The sequence below is a fragment of the Passer montanus genome, unplaced genomic scaffold (genome assembly GCF_014805655.1).
Source record: "Passer montanus isolate IOZ18808 unplaced genomic scaffold, ASM1480565v1 scaffold32, whole genome shotgun sequence".
NCBI classification, from domain to species: Eukaryota; Metazoa; Chordata; class Aves; order Passeriformes; family Passeridae; genus Passer; species Passer montanus.
This window is the reverse complement of record NW_024367930.1, coordinates 6,803,263-6,823,759: the sequence shown is the minus strand read 5'-3', so window position 1 is coordinate 6,823,759 and position 20,497 is coordinate 6,803,263. Positions and strand designations below refer to the sequence as shown.

The window sequence follows — 20,497 nt, the reverse complement described above, 5'->3', positions numbered from 1 at the left end:
CCAGTGGCAAATTTGGATTGTGACAGCAGCATAGTGTGTTTTCCCTGTGTCATACCAGACCTTGGCTGAAAACCCAAATAGTCTCAACAGGGAAAAACAGCAAACCCTGCAAATTGATACCAGATAACCCTGTAGCCCCTACATTGTCTTTAAACATCAAAGTACATAAGAAGCATTATCCATTGTCATGTTAATTTTTTTTCTAATGCCATTTTCTTATAGAAATGGCAATTTGTAGTAGCTGAAGTTGGGATTTTTTGAGCTTCCAACTAGAATATGCCATCAGGAATTTTTTTGCATTTTGCTTGGGTATGGTACACCAAATTTATTTAGTAGAAAATGTATTGAACTCAATGAAAAGGTGAAAGTAACCCATGTGAAAACTGATTTGATTAAATTATTGTATGCTGGTCAAGTCTTATCTCCCAATGACTTTTCTGAATGCAGACTTTTTATTGCTGAACATGGCAAAAAACATTTCATCGCCAGTTGTTCTTAACATAAGACTTTTCAGAGGAAAAGCCTCATAGGAATCTTGTTGGTATTTTTAGATTGTGGGCAGGATTTATTGTGTTGTGTTGTCTCCTCAAAGCAGTCCATTGCCTCAGCTTTTTGGCACCTCCTTCAGAAAGCACATAAAGGCAGGAGGTGTTGCAGTCATTTTGTCTGCCCACTAAAAAATCCTCACTGTGAGTCTGCAGCAAATCTGGGAGAGGTGAGTGGTCAGCAGGAGCTTCCCAGGGAGTCATTTCCACAGAGGAAATCTTGCATGAAGAGAAGGCTGTGGAATTGTTGGCAGCTGTGCCAAAAGCACAGGGTAAATAAAATCAGCAAAAGATAAAATGAGAGATCATACAACTCAGCAGCTGCAACATTCCAGGATATATACCTGCAGTTTCTCCAGAGTCTAACTGGGAGAGAAAATTTTGTCGCAGCTGTGCATAATGCAATAGCTGCCTGAAGTGTTCTTCTTTGGGAGCCTAAAAGGTGCTGCTCTTTGGCTTCCACTGCTTCATCTGTGTAGTACTCACACAGCTAACATATGAGGAAATGCAGAGCCAGACATTTCCAGCTGAATAATTTAAAACAATAAATAAACTGGGATTATCACTATAAACTTTTTTCTCCATTCTTTTGCTGTTTTATTTTTACCTTATAACTACTTTCCATCTTCATTAGCTAAGATTCTTCACTCAATTTTTCTTAATAGCAGCCCAAATCTGTTGCCTATCACCTGCTACTTACTTTTAAATGAAGAATCTGTCCCCATTTTACTCATTTCAATTAATTGTCATGCTTAAATGATCTTCTCCAATCCTCTCTAACCCCAAGGCAACTCCTATATGCAGTCTTGATAGGTGATTAATGACTTTCCATTCCTGGAACCAATGTGAAAGACAAAAGAGAAATAAGACAACCAAGAAAAGACTCTCTTTTTTAACCTTTCTTTCACCTCAATCATTTCAGGAAGGAAGACAAGAAGGGCAATAAATGTTTCACTCTTCTTCAAGAAACATCAGCTCTGTTGGTGCCTGGTGTTAATTACCTGAAAAATATTTAAATGAGGGTACACAATCTAAAAAGATTAAGTTATTTTCTCTTGTCAAGTTGGAATGGCAGCACAAAATAGATTTTTCTGTGCCTGTTGACACTGTTAACACCATCTTCCTTTAAACTCTTATGTTGTTCCTCAAAATCTAGATAAGATTAAGAACAAGAACTTTTTGTGGGTGTAACTTTAGAGTTAATCTAATTCAATCTACAGTGATTTATAGAGCACTAATTGCTGCCCAGTGTCTGTTTTGTGGTAACATTTTGGAATTAAGAGGTACAAGACTCAACGTGCTTTACAGTCTGAACTTACCTTGTCCCATGTTTAATGGATTTGTTTTTTCTTGTCCACTTGTTCTTAGCTCTCAGTAGCTAAGATGAACAGACATCCAAACTTCACACAGAATACAACTGTTGTGATATGCCATGCAGGAAACGGGATTAAATTGATTCATAAGGTCTTCTTTCTTTTCTTCACCTTCTCTAGGGCAACACTGAGCGCTCAAACATATTCTACCTATTTGAGTGATGGTCTGTCATGTTGGGCATTTTTTCAAGTGCTTGACTGTGATTTGACAATCACCTGTGGCTTTTGCATGCTTGAAGGCTCCTTGTTGCCGTTCCCTCCATGGTGAAAGCTGCCTCCATCCCTCAGTGCCACATAGTCTGACCAGGTGAACACCAGCTGGGCCCTCCTTACTACAATAACCTCAAACCCGTGGTTAACCAGAATATTCTCAGGCTGCACCTGAGTAGAGAGTCACTGTGCCTCAGCAGCTCTGTGCAAAGCTGATGAGTCTGGTTTGAGAATAAGGGACTTGTGGTGACATAATAGATTCCAGACAGATTCTCAGGAAGCAGGAATGGCACATTTACTTTATTTAAGAGTCTTTTATGTCCCTGTTTACAGTTCCTGCTGGGACTCCCATTGTTTAAGGGAAGCCTTAGGTATGGCTTTGGTATCACCTACAGTTATTTGGTTTTACTCAAACCTGCTAATTTAATATTAACCTGGTGTGCCAAGGAGTGAATCACAGAAGCTGGTTAGCAGGTGTCACTAATAAAGCAATGAACCCTAAAAGTAACATCTGTCTCATCCTACGCAGACCCTCAGATGATAATTACATCATCTGCTACATAGCTCATTAGCACTGTCAGCTCTTCCTTCCTTGGCTCCCAAAATGGTGGGGGAAGGCAAGGCACATACCCCACCTGTGTTTGGATTTCCACTAAGCAAGTGTTGACTCTTCATCTTTTCATGGAGAGACTCAGAGGCTAGAACATTACATTAGATACATGACATGGAAAGACTCAGAGGCAAGAACATTACTTGTCAGGACTTTGCTTGACTGGATGGTCTGAGACCAAGGCAACAGTGATGTTGCTTAAAAGAAGGTGAAATATGACTTATAAAAAGGGTGATATCTTTAAAAGCTGGCTATGAAAGTGGTATTACTCTGAGGGGGCAGAGAGTATCATTCTGATCTTTAAGTTAAAACATGCAAAGACCACTACCTGGTGATGCCTTCAGAAAGGACCTTTAGGGGCTGAGGATGTGGCTTAGTCTGGAGGTGGAACCCCCATAAAAGAATGAGAGCAAAAGTGACCATTCCTATTACCTTTACCACCCAATGCTACCCTGATCTGGCAGGCAGGAGTCCACTTACAGAGACAGCACTGAAGACAAAAGGCTCCTTTGATTTCTCTGGCCTGCTGCAGATTGTTTCATTAATTGCTAACATTGAATGTGACTAGTGAGCTAACTCTATGAGGGGTGTCATTGGAGCACTGAAGCAGGAAGGCTTCTTAAAGAGCACTTAAAACTCAAGAAATTAAGATGCTTCCATCTCAATTAGCAGATCTCATGTAACTGAAGTTTGAGGAGTGAGTACAGTGCAGTCAGATGAAGAACTGTGTGTCTGCTCCAGCAACTGATCTCTCAGCTCATGTGTTATGGCGATTGGGTTTGTGTGTTGGGAGCTGCTTTATGCAGAGAAGCAGACTCTATTTTCACAAACTTTACTAATGTTACATGAGCCAACATAAAGGCCACAGGGATTTTTGAGAAACCAAGCTATAGCCTGTGAATACAATATGGACAACCCTGGGCAGGTGCTGCCTGACCTCAGACTGGAAAGCAATGCCTTCTACACAGTCAACATTGACCCTGCACTCCAGCCCTGCTGCAGGGCAGCTGAGATCTAACCTAAGAAAAAAGTTACATAGAGGTATGCCCAGCCTGCCACCTTTTATTTATCAAAATAAATGCAAGTGTGCAGGACACAGAAGTTGTCCCTGTTAACATTTCATGCAGGCTAGCATGTCCCATTGCACTTGTGGTACTTGGGTGGAGGATCAGCACAGGTTCTTTGTGGTGTCTTTGGGGTCTTTACAGAGTAGACCCTTGCAAGTGATGTGGAGCATAGCACTGCTCTTGGTGCTGTAGTCTTCAGGAAGAAATGTTTTTCTTCCAGTGTGGGTTTGTGGGAGCTTTTGCACTCCTAAGGAAGACTGTAAGAAATGCCTTAGCATCCAATGAAGATTTATGTAAAGGAATTAAACACATTTTCTGTTCTTTCCATAAAGCACCTGTGAGTTAGTTTCAGGATGTCAGTAAAGCAGATTTGCCTGCCAGTTGTACTAATAATTCTGTACTTACAGTAACCTCCAGAAGCCAGAGGACTGTATGCATCTCTACAGAAAAACTACAGCAGGCAGTTTAGAAGCTGCAGGTATAAGATGATGGGTAATAATAGCTTACTCACTATTAATTTTGTCTTGGACTATTTTTGTGCATTTACCATTTTATTTGCATTGCAAAATGCTACAAACCATATAAATACCAATAACACCAATGGAGGTCTGATCACACTCAATTCCACAAGTTAAATAATTCAGCTTCCCAGTACTCATCTAAGGTCTATTTAGGTTTTGGTGGTCTACCATGAAATTGTAAAGAACCCATATGATGCTATGTGGGCTTGTAGTAGGATGAATTGCAAACCAGGTGGCTGTGCTGGCCGTATTCAGACCTGGCTGAGATACAGGTACAGCAATGGGGCTGGATGATGGATAATACACACAGAAAGCATCACCTGTGGCAGGACAGGAAAAGCCAGGGAGGAGAGACCTGTGCAAGACTGAGCTGAAAGACACAAGGCAACAGCTGATTATGATGTGGAGTGGAAAGAGAAAGCAAGAAAGGTTTGCATTCACTCTGCATTTCTTGAGCCAAATGTGGTGATACAGAGTAATAAAGAATGTGGATGGGATAAAACCAGAAGTTATTCTTCCATCTTTAGTATGACTCATGCAACACTTGGGCTTGGAGACACAGACTTGTTCCAAAGGCTCAAAATAAGATAGTTTTCCCCCTTCCATCCTTCATCACATGGAAGTGGACCCTGCCCATCCCCTGTGCTGTTGGGGATGGGGCTCACAGCAGACCCACACTCCTTTGAAAGAGACTTTTGCAAGCAGTTCATAGATGTCCATGCGGGAAGCCTGCTGAGCCAGGGCCAATGCCAGACTTCCTTTTTTTTGGGACAACTAGATTGACAGCAAACATTTAGCAGAGCAGATGCATTGGATAGCCTGAAAGGTTTCTCCTGGCAGGACAGAGTGAGGCTCAGTGGGTGTAAAATGAGGATAGCTTGTGAGAAAGGTGCTGCACCTGCCCAGACAGAGAAGGATCGGGAGCAGAAGAGGTGAGTGACACCTCTCAGGGAGGCGCAAAGAACCACCATGTTTTGCAGGAAGGCCACACCCCAAGATTTTGGGGAATGCTTTGTTTGGCTGCTGTTTTCCTTGGGATGATGATGATGATTATTATTGTTGTTGTTATTATTGTTATTGTAAATATTTATTTTCTTCTCCTAGACACAAGGGTAAGCAGTTGGCAGCCAGAAGCTGAACAGGAATGACCCTTGAAATGAAGAATGGCTGGAAAGACAGTGGCTGAAATGAAGAGTGGCTGACTCTGTTGACATGGGGTGGGCAGTCTGGAAAGTGCCCAGAGGTCTGCTTTGCAACTGTGCCCCTGTTCCTGTAGTGCTACCCTTGGAAGAGAGCAAGGGGTGGGATCTTCTGGGCCTGCCAGGAAGAGTGGTTTACATGGAACAGACTACACAAATTGAAGGGTTTTCTTCAGTACCACTGCTGCACTGCTTCTGTTAAACATTGAATTTTACCCACAGCTATGTCTCATTTTTTCCTGTTTGTGATGCAAAGCTGAAACAACTCTCACAGTCTCTCAGTTTTGTGTTGTCAGCCTCTGACCCTGTCAGCTGGAAAACTGCTTGTAGCATAGTAATTATCCAGACATTGATTTACTTCATTCTAATGAAGGTAGATTTAGGTGTGCTTCTCATGGTGTGCATGTGTGACTGATTAGCACATTCTAAAGCCTCCTGGCTTCCTCTCCTTCAGGTGTCCCAGGAGAAGTCATTCTTTATTTTCAATATCTCGTTATTGTGAGTCACTGGGTCAAAGCAGTATGATCTACATGATGTTCTGACAATGTTTTCAGGCTGCCAATTTTTATGTGGCATGTAGTCCTCTCTCTGCCTGATGAACAACGTGCACTTCAGAGCAGTGAGAGCATTTAGACTCTGCTCAATGTATTGCATTATTTCCAGTTCAACTGCTGCAACTCTGGCTTTACATATTATACACATTGTCTAATACAGATAAAACTTCTAGACTTTATCCATCTAGCTGCCTGTCTCAGTACTTACTGGACACCATTCACTACTGTAACTCAGTGCTGAGCAGAGTAAGATAAGGAAAAATTCAGTCATGACAGATTTTTTAAGGGTATATACTCTTGCAATTGGATTGATGGTAATGTATGTAAGATATACATACATATTTATGCATGTGTTACTTGTACTACATAAATAAAATAAGAAATTAATTTAAGCTCATTTCATTGATTGAAAAAATACATTAATGTAGGCAAATTCTGTGCAGAGTTTCTTGGGGCACTCAGGAGATGGATGCACATGCTGACCTGCAGCAGTCCAACTAAATTTTTTCTGGGCCTCTTTTGTACCAACCCTGCCAAGTGTTCATTCTCCAGGCACATAGCAGTTTTCTATATAAAGGATGGTTTTAAAAATAACTCCCATGTACCTCTTAGATCCAGATGCTCTTTTTAGCTATGGAAAACTCAACATTGTGATGACATATATTCCCACTGGGGAAAATATTTATTCTCCTTGCGTTGCAAAATGCAGTGTGCAAAATCTGGATGATAATTTGGGACTGCATTTATTATGAAATGCCTCAAATATGAAACGAAACACTTGTGTTGATCTGATCCTATTTGTAGTAGAGCAAAGTACAGAAGGAGTATGCATGGGAATATCATTCACACTCCTCCCTCCTTATATTTTATGTGTTCTATTTAGGAAGCGACCCTTACCCCCCAGCCAGCAAAAGAAATTCTATAAAAAGAAAAAGGGGAAAAATGCATCTCTTTCCTCATTTCTAATAATAATCATGAGCAGTACCTTCAGAGGTACGGTAAAAAGTACAAGAAATGCTGTAGTCAGGTGTTATCTAGTACAGATATAAATAGATCAGACAAATGACATCATAGGTTTTTGGGAGAAGAGTGACAAGTCTTTTGCAAAATAATGAACTTTAGTCCCTATGGCATTCAAGAGTTCTTTTTTACTTTGGATTTAAATGAGATAAGATTGATAGGGCATACTGCATGTATTCAGCATCCTTTACGGAAAGAGAGATGTCTTTTAAATGCTCAATAAATCAGACTTGTCTGCACATATTTAAAATAAATGAGTCGGGTTAATTTTACAAAAACATCTGTCCAGTTCCATTTTAGAAAACCTACATGGTCTCCAGTGGCTTCTTTGGAAGGCTGCAGCTCTTCCAAGTCTCCCATGACACTTTCTGCCAACCCTGTGCATGTTCTTCTGATGGCACTGAGTGCTATATTTAGTCAATCGAATCTTGACAAATAATTAGAAAAAAGGGCTGTAAGCATTTCTAAGGTATCCAAAGTTTGTAGGCATAAGTGTGGTAGTTCCACTGGGGCAATGAATCCACAGTTGAATGGTGTTGTGCTGCAGCACTCAGCTCCAGATGGAGCCACTGAGTCCAAGTGTAGGAAGAGGTCATAGTAAACTGTGATAGTGTGTTTTTTACTGAAGGGAGAAGATCACGATTTGGGCAACTCATACTCAATTCCTGCTGGTCAGCTGTTCCTAGCACATAGGAAAATATTCTATAGGCAATTGTATGCTGTCATGAGATGCTGAATGACTAAAACTACTTTCTGATATGCCAGAAACAAGTGTTCAGTGTGGTTCCACCACAAAATTTCCCTCTGAGTCCACATGTTACATACATTGCAGAAATACATTAAAAATGGTTTGCTAAATGTGGCAATTGCAAGTGCTGTAAATTGTAAATTTAAATGCTCAGTAACATCTGTTGCTGATGGATTAATGACTGTTGTTCAAGTTGGGTAACTGAAAATTCCATAGTCTGATGCAAAAAAGTCAAGACACATACACTTCTTTTTTCCTTCCAACCATCACATAGTCTTTATTAAGCAGAATATTAAATTAAATCTGAGCAGCATTTATCTCCTAAAATTCAATTTTTCTTAACATATGTCAGATAAAATTCATTCCATCTTCTCTCTGATTTTTAACTGCTTGCTAACACAGTACCTATTGCAAACTGCATATGGTAGTAAAAAAAGTGATGAGATACTTTTCTGGATTAAGAGTAAGGCATCCAAAATAAATTTGAGTAAAATGACCTTAATTTAGCAAAGTACTTCAGCTTTAAGCATGGAAATAGCCAATGAATCACATGCTTAAAGTAAGACTCATGTATGATACGTGTTTCTTGCTAAATTAGGCATAAATTACATCTACATATTGAATGGCAGCAAAAGTCCAGTAAAAAGACAAAGGCAAGCAACCAACCAACCAAAAACACAAAGAAAAGATAAACATGAAAGCTTTGGTTCAGAAGCAATATTTTCTCAGATGTAATGCAGTCCACATAAGGCCTGTTTTGTTTTTACTCAGTCACTTTATTATTTATTGCTCAGTATCAAAAGGAATAAAACTGACATTGATTAAAGGCCATTGTGATTTGTAGGTAATATTAATATAATTCTTTGAATAGTATGATGAACATTGTAGGGAAAAATTGAAGTCATAGAAGACTGAAAAATGGGGGAATCACAGTATGATGCAATCATGTAAACAATAGCACATGTGTATAGATTAATACAGATTTCCTTTTCTCCACATGACAGGCCTGTTGAAAAGTAGCAAATATTTCAGTTGTAACAAACATTTGAGTTCTTCCTTTGAATGGGTGAATATATATATAAAAAATAATCTTATAAAGCAGACTGGATTAATATGTCTCTACTTGCTTTTCCTCTTGATCCTTAAGGATTATCAGAATCCTCTCCCACTGAGTTTATTGGTTGTTTAAGAAAATGAGCTGAGGAAATGTTGCTTGAAGTGGAAAAAAAACCCCCTTCTGATATTCCCATCAGAAGGTATGAAATCAGATACTTTTGATCAGCCAGGAGTTTGTTAATAATCAGTATGGACCAGTTGCATTACAAGGGGCCGTGTTTCAGCAGCTGGCAGCCCTGCAACTTCCTCTGCAATTAAAGGATGCATAAGAGCAGCAAAACATGTCTCTAAGAGACTGAAGATCAATCTGCTCTGAGAACTTCTGGACAAGTGTAGAGTTCACCTGGACTTTATAAGGCTTTGAGCAAGATCAGCAATTCAAATAGGGCAACTCAGCTACTGAGACCTGGGCTATCCAACACAAATTCAACCTGACTCAATACATGGGAACAGGATCAGTAGCTGCTTTTTTTAGAAAGAGCATCAACTTTGCAAAGGCCTATACTAGCCTGGCATGCAGTAGCAGGATTCAAGACACCAATTTGTGGTTAGTTACAGAAAAGACAGGCATTTAATTTCAAGCTAGTCAAAGAAGGCATGAATTCAGCAGGGAGCTTTAGGATAGGGCTTTATCTCTATGTCATAAGACATGCTAAGCTGTTTAAGTGTATTTGGTGCAATTACATCCAATTAAATACTTGGAAATTGGGTTCCCTGTCTTCAAATATCATAGGCCCCTGCTCTACAACAGAATTGGCACTGACTGACTTGTGTAATTTAGTCAAGACTCAAAGACCGCTCCCTGAAAGGTTCCTGTGCCCAGAACACATTTGAAGATGGAAGCTTATATGGACAAAACAGGGATGTCTGCACAGTCTCACTTGCATGGAAAGACTCAAGGGATGATCACGGTGGTTTATGCCAAGGAAAAATTTATGTTGGTGTGTTTACTGCTGAATCTGCAAAACTTCTATTTAGCGAATGGAGAAGAGAGCTTTGGTGTGTGAGCACACCAAGACACTCAGTGCTGTTCTGTCACAAGTTCTGAATTTTGATAATTATAGACTTCAGTCCTGTGTGCAGCCTGTCCTTTCCTAACATTTTCAGCCTTCCAGTGGGTTATATAACTGTTTTATTTTTTTTATAAATAGGATTAATATATAAAATGTTTTAAGTGCAATAAACACAGAAAAATATAAAATGTTTCAAGCCTGTGGCTGTCTCCCAGCATTTTACCCATTTTCTGTATCACCAGACAAGGGTGAAGGAAACACAGAGTGATGCTTCCAAGCAGGCTGGTGAATCCAAGGATCAGCTATTTTTGTGTCCTATGAGAGCAGCCAACACACACCCAACATACGCTGAGAGCTTTTCTTCATATACAGAGAAAACAAAAGACACACAAATTCGCTACTCTTTCCTATGGGAAGATTGCACAGAAAGAGAAAGTTGCCAGCTTCCAGGGCACAGTGCATTTCTTGAACTGACATTCACACGGTGTCTCCAAACCAATTTGTTATGAGACTAAACACCAGGACTAAACGCTTAAACTCGGTTGGTAGTGGGGACAAATCTGTAGAACCACAGCCACACCCTACTACAAGCATTGGACTGTAGTACGAGGACAGTTTGAACGGTATTTTCCCCCCTCCCCCAAATTACACACTTCAAACAAAAAAGCAGTCCAACAGTTTTCTAAGACACAAGAACAGGATACTACTTTAGTCCTTCAGAACAAGCTGTCTGTCTCCGTCAGGGTTGTAGTAGCCATCTTGCACCAGAAATCAGCCCAGGCTTTGTTCTTCTCCCTCCCTTACCTTATTCCTGTTAGAATCCAAGGGCCTCTCATTTCCCTGGTGGTTTCTGATTACATTTTCTTTCAAACATTCAACTTTTCATATTTTTAGTGTTGCTGTGGCAGTCTAAATGTCTTTTTCTTCATGTTGTTGCAGTTTTCTCACTATTTCCCTGAACATCTGCAAGACAGCCCATCTGGGTTGACACAGTGTGAGATGAGGCAGACAGGCATTGCCAACAAAGGGCTCCCACTGCAGGGAGTGGGCTGTTGGAGTCAGATGTTTTCTAAGACGTCTATGGGGACAAAGCCTTTCTTCTTCCCGCTGTATACCTTGATAAAGCCATCGTGTTCCTTTTCAGAAGTCACACAAATCTGAATACAAAAAAGGTATCAAAATGTTAAACTCATTGCCATGATCAAAGAGAGAAATTATTCCAGGGTATATATCAGGCAGCTTAGACATCCTGCTAGTTACTTCTATAAGTAGAACAATCCCTGTTGGACCCTCACTGCTTTGATAAGAATCTCAAACTCACAAATTTAGAGACTTACCTTTCCCATATCTCCCTGAAGTGCCACATAAGCATGAGAGATATCAAAATTGTTAAGAACATTGTGGTGGATAAAAGATTTTGAAACTTGAATGTTGACTTCAGCCTACTGTAATGATCATGCTGAAGATGTCCGTGTATGAGAAAAACAGGTATTTCTGATCAGGAGCTACCTGAATCCCTCAGCACCTGATGGTGAAAAGTAATCATAGGTCACTTGCAGCAGCTGACCTGAATGCAGGCATATTCTCTTTTGCATCTTAAAGGAGCCTTAGTACTTCTGAGACAAGCAGTGGATTGTGTTATTTACCTCACACCTGCAGATGCTTGTTTTGGATACCAAAATGTGTGACCCAAATCCAGCTCTGTGAGAGTGTTTCCATAACATCTACTCCACAGGGAAGCAGTCATTAAATGATGTGGTTTTTACAAAAGCACAAATATTACATTGTGGTAAAGGCTTCAATTTCCTCCTGACCTTTGTGATCTCAGGCATTTCCACTTTAAGGCCCTTCTTGAAACATCTGGTAATGGCTAAGCCATTTGAAAGCCTAGCGGCACAGGCACATTAGACTGGGCACAGCACCACACCAAATAAAGACTTGTTTTCAAATGTCTGTGCCAAAGAACTATATATTTCCTACTAGTCAAACAAGGTTAAAATATAGCTGGAAAACTGACGGTCCTATTGAGACCACTCCATGCACTGATTTCTCATGATGTCAGTGCCAGCCCTCTATCTGGACTAACACTCATCTCTGTCTGATAAGTATTTACAATGTTTATTTACAATAATTCACAGGATATGAAATGAACAAAAATAGCTCTAAAGTATTCCTGGATAAATCCATTTCAGCATGACTATTATGGGTGACACCTAAATACCACGTCTGAATTCTAGGCCAGCTTGTCCTGTTGTTGCATAAAATTCACTAGCAGCAGCGATGCTCCCAGAAGGAAATGAAAAGTTATAAGAAGGTGGTGAAATTGCTTCATATTAACCACCTCTAGTATTTGGAAACAGGTAGGTGGATCTCTGTACCTGAAACAAAGTTTTGGAAAGTAAACGGTCTCATTAATTTTCTTACTTATTCTGCCTACTCAACACTAATGGAATTGGATCCCTGGGGCAGAATGACTGAGCACACCAACGGGGATGACATGCAATTAGAAAGAATAATGTATTGTTGTTTGGGTTAAATCACATGGAAAGCGTGGGAGAGATCTAGAATTGATGCTGTCTAGTTTAGGTTCTGTTGCAAAACAGCCAAGCTCATTTATGTCATGAATCCCCAGCACAGCATCTGCTTCCTCTACATCACCATTCAAAATAGAGAGGTGCAAAGCACATGGACAGTGAGAGGTTTTCTAACTACTGCTATATGTTGGTCTCTATCTCTGACAAAGAAATTATGAGAGAAAAAACCTGCAAAGAAGCACAAGACTAAGGATGGCCAAGTATGGAAGACTATCCAAGTGTGTGAACGATTAGTTGGAAAGTTCCCTTTTTCAGCTGATCCCTACTGCCATGAGCCTTTGCAGCTTCTCCATAACTAGAGCTGGCTGGTTAAAAGGAGTGATTCACTACATCATTGTGTTTTTCTCCTAACTGAAGATATCTGCAAAACCTCTAGCTTTTTGATAGGATCCCCAAAATTATCACATCTCCAGCAGGTTTACATTGTTCACTAAAGCTGGTGTATTTTTTTTTTTTTGCTTAACTTCTCTGGTGCTGTGCAGAACATTGCAAGAATGGAGATTTTTTTCCTGTTGTCTTGTATTGTCAGCAGATTTGTGGACAAAAGAAAAATACTGAGTTTTCTGAACACTGTTTTTCTTTGGTTTTGGAGTGAAAAATATGGCAGATTTCTTCTTTTTTCAGTAGAGTGGAGTATTTTTTTTTGTTTCTTGCTCATTTGAGTGCTCCTTGATATCAGTGGGTTCTTTGCTACAGAGGTAACTTTAGATCTTCATTGGGCAAGAGGTGTACAATGCCTTTATGTGAGAACTCTCACTCTACATACCAATACACAGATCTGAATCCTCTCAAATTCCAGCTGAAATTCTCTCATACTCTAAGCCTTGCATGTGCCAGACCCCAGATGGCAGAGTTTTTGTCTCACTACTTTCCAAGGAAGGTTAGAGTTCAGGGGCAGAGTAAGCTCGGTCACAATATGTCACACTTTCATAATCCTGTGCAACTCAGGAGGTCTCCTGGGTCTGTGACAGCTGCTGGAACTTTGCAAAGCCCTGGAGCTGCTCCAAATTCTGCACTTTTCAGAGAACACTGAATAAAATACCATCTATGGCCACTTTTGCTCTCATCCCCCTTTATATATGTTGCCAAGGATTTCACTCACAAGTTTTAGCCTGGAGATTTGGTTCTTGATTTTCTACACGGGTGTAAATTCAGAGTAATCCCAGATGAGGACATGGTAGCATCCAAAGTTTTGGATTTCGCCCGATGAATCAGCTGTTGTTGAGGATTAGCCCTGATGAGAGGTGGCAAAGATGATGGCTGTGAAGGCACAAGGTGCCACAGATACCTGTGGGTTTTTCAGTTGTCAGTTTCTCTAGGTCTGGATTGAAGGCACTTGAGATGCTAGTTTATGTTCCGACTCAAGTGTTTATTATTCTTATCAGTAAAACAATCTCACTACTGTGAGTTTAGCAGCTTTTCATTAGAAGGCACAAAATGGCTAACAATCTCTTGTTACAAGGTCTTTTAAGACTAAACTATCCAATTAAGAACTGATACCTAGATTGTTTTCCATTTTAACCCAATAACTGATCCCAAAGAGCCCGCAATGCTGACTTTTCTGCTCAATTATAAAATGCCACACAAACCATGAAGAAGAATGCAGAAGAAGCATGAAAACGAGACCCAGGATGACACTGTGCCCTCCACCTTGCTTCCATCCACAACATACTAAAAATCCCAAAACCTAAATTTCTCAGCAAGTGATAGACCTACACTACTCTCTATAATGTATTTCACACTTTTGTAGACTCTAGTCTATCTTGAAGTCTAGGAAACTTTCTGCATGAATGAGGGTCAAAGTCAGTGCTTCCCTGGGGGTCAGGGCACCCCAGAGCAGACAGAGAAATATTCCCGGTGCCCTGGGCTTCCACAGGTAAGAAAACACTTCTCAGGCTATTTCTCACTCAAAAAGTTATTTTCAGAATGATCTGAAAGTACGATCTGTTATTATAAAGTTAATTCCCCAGTCTTTCATCTTATTGTCTTTAAAAAATAGTCAAAACAAACCCAAGTGTTCAGATTGTGACTGTTGTCTGAAATTGTCAACATCTGCCCTGAGAATCTTTTATCTTTCAGTCAGCCCTGAGAATGTGGGAGAGATGAGCAATTAGGAAATTGTCCTTTGAACTGCATGGTCATTCCTGTTCTTCTAAATCCTGCGCTTTGAATTTGGGCTTAAATGGCCAGCTCTCTTTGGCAGTAATTTTGAAATTGCTGTAACTTTTTGCAACTCTTCTTTGTTCCACATAATTAGCACATCTGACAGCAACAAACTGGTTCTGATGAAGCAGGACTTTGGTTATGAGGACAGTACAGTTTCAAGAGCTATCTTGGAGCCTGTAGACAATGCCGGGTCAAGAGGTCTGCAAGTTCAAGTTTTTTGTTTGCAAGAATGACAGCACAGGGACACTGTGAGTTCTATATCTGCTGCTGCCAGTGCACGAAGGTCCTTCCCTGTGTGAGCCTTGTGATGGAAATGCTGAGCAGTTTAGTTTCCATACCCACAGAGTCATAGTGCAAATGATGATGAAGGGTTTTATATCAGTTGTGTCACTGACTTTTGGACCGAGAACACTCTCCTGTTTTACCTAAATCACTTAAGGTTTTAAAAAGACCTGGACTAGACTGGATGATTTGTGCTCTTGTTTTTGACTCTTGCAAATCTTTTGTGCCACTCAGCATCCCTGAATGAATGGGGACACCATCCCTTCTCAGCAAGACTGATGTCAATGGAAATCAGAGAGAGCTGGAAAACAACCCTGTTCCCTTTCAGCCTAGCTGTGAGGGGCATCACATAGAGCTGGGGAGCACAAGAAGAACTGCAACATCACTGTCAGTGATGCGTTTGCCTTTTAAGTGATCTAATTTGAATTCATAAGTCACTGTGATGAAACTGAGGCAGCTGAGTCATGCTCTTAGAAGCTCAGCTTCTTTTACAGCATCACAAAAATAAGGGGACATAAAGTAACTCCTAGGAAATGAGGTGAAAAGCCAGATAGCAAGAAAACATCCAGGCTGATCAGAAGACCTGAGAGAGGTAGATTTCTGGGTCTGTAGGCCTGTCCTCCAATCCTGCCTTATTAAGCCTAGCCTTATGGATATGAGACATGTGTAAAATATAAGACATTTGTAAACACCCATCACAAAATAGGTCTGTTGCACTGACTTCTATATAAACTCACAGTGTGCTCTGGATGAGGCAAAATCTTCTAATTCCCAGTTTGTTACAAATGTCATAGTTTGGGGTAATTTCTGTTGCCCAAGGTCACTTGCACAATTTAAAATCAAATGTTGTTATTTAAATACAAAAAGCCCAGCTCTAACTAATTTGTGTTAGTGTGACTGTAGATGTCAGAGGCAGCCAGGCAAAGGTGTGAATAGAAACTTTTTCAAAGGAAAAGCAGACATTCAAACAGCAGATTATTTATTATTTTTTTTGTGAACAGAGGTCAAATCAGAGCCCATTTTCATGCAAAGAAGTATTTGTATAATGTTCGGTAATGAGTTTGGGTAGTCTAGGGCAGAAGTTACAGGCTGGAGAAAATATTATATATATATACAAGTGATGATACAATTAGTCAGAGCTGGAAATTATGCAGTTCTTATTGCTTGTGAGAGCAGCTTGAAAGTGTGGAAAGCCACTGAAATTGGTCAGGTTTGATTTTCTTACTGATAATCTTGATTTACTGATGTCAGGAGCTATCCTACCTCCTATGGATCCCTGACTGAGCCCAGTGCCCAGTCATCTTCTGAACTGGTTTTAAGACTCAAAAATCTGTCAGTGAACCCTAAACTGCAAGATGTTGGCCTCTCTGAAGCAGTACACTTTTTATCCTCCAGCCTGGGTTTCATTGTACACTTTTTATCCTCCAGCCTGGGTTTCATTGCATAGTGGAATTTTCAAGTGATCCTTTGTGAAGTCTAGCTTGTGCTTATTGCTCAAGATGGGTGAACAAACTGTGGTTATTCTTCAGCCCTCTCCCTTAATATTGGCTTTGGCAGAAAGGTTTGCATGAAGCTGAAGCTCCAAATGTTATTTCCAAGGCATGAAACTACCAAATGATTCCCGAAAAAGTATCACTCATTGTGCCTCAAACTTTGAAAGTATCTCTGCTTGCCTAAAATGGCTTTTCTTTAGGTAGTCATGTGGCTTTGTTGATGTGAATTTATTGCCTTTTGCCTTACAAGAGAAGACTCTTTATCCAGAAAAATTCATGTAGGGCATGAAAGGACAAAGACCTGAAAGATAAACCATGGGAGGTATCAAGCAATATAAAGAAAATTTGTATTATTGTCACAGGATAAGTTTTTCTGTTAGTGTGTCATCCTTTCTTTCATTGTCAGAATGGTTCTGTGCTCTTGTTAGACCACATGGAAAGTGACTCAGTGAAGTAACTTCACCATCCTATAGTCATAGGAATTTATTAGACCAGTTAATGAGTTTTTCTAGCTAAAGTGAGACTTGACAGGAATAAGTAGTGATGAATAATCTTCTCTGCTTGCTAATCTGGAAGAAGTCAGTGCTTTGCACATAGTACATGTATTGCATTCACAGCACTCTGAACACTGTGCCCAGAGACAGGTAACATGGCTGATGACATCCCACAGAAATTCCCAACAGACAAAAAGACAAACAAAAAAAATTCTGCCTAAGTTTTCCCAGAAGTCCCATTCAGATGACTTTGTTTTTGCCATGCCTTCCCCTATTGCACCTCTCTTTCTGCTTCACATGTAAAACAATTGAGAAATAAAGGACAGAAAATAAGAGAAATGGCTGAAGGAAGAAGAAAGGAAACTTGACTTTGGAAATATAAAATAAATTTTTAAAGTAAAAAATTCTCAACAACAATTAAAATGTTTTTTACAATAAGAGTTTTTTTCCACAGCAAGGCAGAGTTGTTTTTTATTAAAAAAAAAAAAAATTGTGCCCAGTATGGAGGGACAGCAGGAAGCAGGTAAGTGTCCATGGCCTCACTGTGGCTGTCCCACCGGGAAATTACTCAAAATGGCCTTCAAGCTACTTAAATGTCCCCCTTTTGTGTAATTTGTGTGAGAAAGGACCGGGATCTCTTTGCTATTCTCCTTTCCTCTCATGTCTCTGCATTCATGTGTTTGCGCAGTCTGATCTCTGCCCCCTGTTTCACAACAAATATTTATTTCTTTCTTCCTCTGAAGCCTCTCCCACATGAAGCAAGCACCAGACAGCATTCATATTCAGCCTCAGCATTTGTGTGGGCCTGAGATAGAGCTGAAAAAGTTTTTTAAAAAAAAGGAGGTAGTAGGGGGACAGAATTGATTCATCCCTTTCTTTACCTCCTGCCTTGCCAGAGAGGATGAGGCACCCTGACTCCGAGCTTCCTTTGTGATGCTATTATGAAATAGCGACAATAGGAAGGTCCTTGTGTTTAGATGAAGCTGCCAGAGCTGCCCACTTGGAAACTTGGTTTTGTGAGAACTGAGGGAAGCAGCTGGGCTCTCACTGCTTGCAGCAGTAGCCACGCTGACAGAGATGATCTGGTACGCCCACTAATGAGAAGTGACACAGATCTTGACCATGCCTCATGCTGGCATGCCATGTTCCAACACTGCCATTTCCTACCTTTGCCCTTGTGTATTGCTTACTTTAGAACATAAAGCCTCCAAAAGCTCTTGTTCTGCTCTGGTGATATTTCTTTTTTTCTGTGTGTACAGACAGAAAAAAAAATAAAAGAGATGTTGGGTAAAAAGAATGTAAGAACTATCTTTCCAGAAACTGCAGAGCTGCCCAGTGTACTATGTGTACAGGGGCAGTTAAATGTATTCTGGTCACTGTATTTCTGTGCCTTTCTTAAGAAGCTGTGTGCACCCAAGGATTTTTAGCACTTTTATGTTTTGCTATGCCCACAAATCGACAGCAGCCAAGCTGCAAGTTAATGTTACCCACCAGTGGAGTGAAGCATTAAAGAAGTTCATATGGAAAAACCTACAGCCCTCAAGTCCACACTGGTTCTGACTTCTCTGCTTTATGAAAATCAGTGGCTGTTCAGGTTATAAGGCAAACCATTTCTGGTGATATGACACAGTTGCCACAAAAAGGAAAGTCCTAATGAGGCAGATAAACATTGGGCTTTGTAAGGTGTAGTGAGAAAAAAAAATCTACCTTTCTATTGCATCCAGATTTCAGAGAACTCAAGCTGCATATACCCTTAGTATGTCATCATCCTGTTTAGATGAGCTTATGGCACAAACCTGTCCCTTAATGCAGGTTTTGGGTCATGGCTGGTGCCTAGTGAATCCCCCTGAAGGACACAAAATAAAAGGAGCTGCTAAAAATACACCAGGGTGAATGGACCCTGCAAACCCTCACTGTACATAGCTCACAGGAGCACTTAAATCTTAAAATATATTACAGCCTCTAGAGAGGGTATTTAAGTGGTGTCACACGCACAAAAAAAGGATTAAATATACCTTGCAACTGGCGAACAAGTGTCACATTTAGGACTTACAGCTTTGTGTCATGCTGTCTTAAGTCTCCTCCTGTTGAAGCCAAGACAATGGGCTGTGTTTAGATCTTTAGGTAAGTAAAGTTCTGGGATGGAGGCACTATCTTTTATAAGATTAGCTCTAATAGTGAGGAGAAAACCAGATCATTTTTCAGGCACACGAGATCTACTGCTAAGACTCTGTGTTCATCCCTCTGAAGTCAGTAAGAGAGCGAGAAATATGTAAAGTATCACTATGAATGTCTGTGAGACTGAAAATTCAGGCTATGTTAGGCCTCGAGTATGTGTTTGCACAAGGCAAACACTGCTTTTAACTGGCTACTAGACACTGTTACCATTCAAATAATAAACCTTCTAAAACTGCAGTAAAAAAATCTGCCGGTCCTCGTGTTGCACAATTTTCCCTTCAGTCACTGGTAAGACTGCTGGATGCTCTAGTGAGTCCAGTGAGGGTCCAGCACAGAGGATCTTACCTGGTTCTCTTTCAGAGTTATCTGTCCCTGTTCCTTGCAGCCAATGAAGGTCCTGATACACCTGTAAATCTTCTCATTTTGTTGCACTCTCTGAACAAAGTTAGCAGGAAAATATCCAGTTCTGTCATCAATTCTCCCCTATGAAGGAAACATATTGATAGAAGAAGATTGTTAACAGTAGAAGCTTTAATACAAGTTCAGTATTGAAAAGAAGATATTTTTGCTTTTGAAAAGAAAACAGATATAAACTGATTAGTACATACCTTCCACCAGTCTTCATTAGAGTCTTCCAGAAGTGTGATCATATCTCCTGGCCTGTAATTAAAAGAGGAATAGTATGTTAGATGACTCTTAATTGTCATGTGGAATCAGCTTTCACAATTCCCTTCTAATAGGAAGGTGGTCCTTACATGGTTATTTTGAGTGTTCACTGAAGGTAGACTCAATAAGGTGGCAAGGTTTTCTTCAGTCACACATGTTAATGTTGAAAGACACTCTCTGTATCTTGGGGCTAGATCTTTGTTTTGAGACAACATATGTGAACTGGAAGTTTTGTTTCCTGTTTATTAAGGAACTGTTTAAAATGCAGTCCCTCTTTGTTAAAGGCATTATTGCTTTACTTTAAGGCATTTCACACTGTTGGGACACACTGCTTCATCATCTGTGTTTTCAAGCTGTGATTGCAGAAGGAAGGTGGCAGGGAAATATTTCTATTTTACTGACAAAGGCAATTAGTCAGCAGGGATATAATTCTGCCCAAGAATGTCTTTTTGATTTGAATGGGACATATTTACTTTTCTAATGTGTGGTGCTGAGTTGTAATTGCTAAGTATCAGCATCCAGCTGACTAGTTCCAAAGCAGAGCTAGGAGAATAATTTGGCTGGAAACACTAATAGCAAAATTTGCTAAGCTGATTTTTGTGCAGGTAATTGAACAGTTATTTGACCTTTTCCCCCCCCACTGGTGGC

The 20,497-nt window shown here is 40.2% G+C and overlaps 1 protein-coding gene across 2 annotated transcripts in view; it reads right to left on the bottom strand.

Moving 5' to 3' along the window:
• Positions 1 to 8,110: 8,110 nt before the first annotated feature.
• STAC (SH3 and cysteine rich domain) overlaps positions 8,111 to 20,497 on the bottom strand; it is a 73,430-nt gene continuing 61,043 nt past the window's right edge. For both annotated transcript variants that reach the window (XM_039715237.1, XM_039715238.1), the window contains exons 9-11: positions 19,792 to 19,843; positions 19,529 to 19,666; positions 8,111 to 11,133 (exon numbers count right to left, since the gene is read on the bottom strand). In XM_039715237.1, the coding sequence (XP_039571171.1) occupies positions 11,035 to 11,133; positions 19,529 to 19,666; positions 19,792 to 19,843 (289 nt within the window). In that variant the 3' untranslated portion in view covers positions 8,111 to 11,034. The remainder of the gene's footprint in view (positions 11,134 to 19,528; positions 19,667 to 19,791; positions 19,844 to 20,497) is intronic.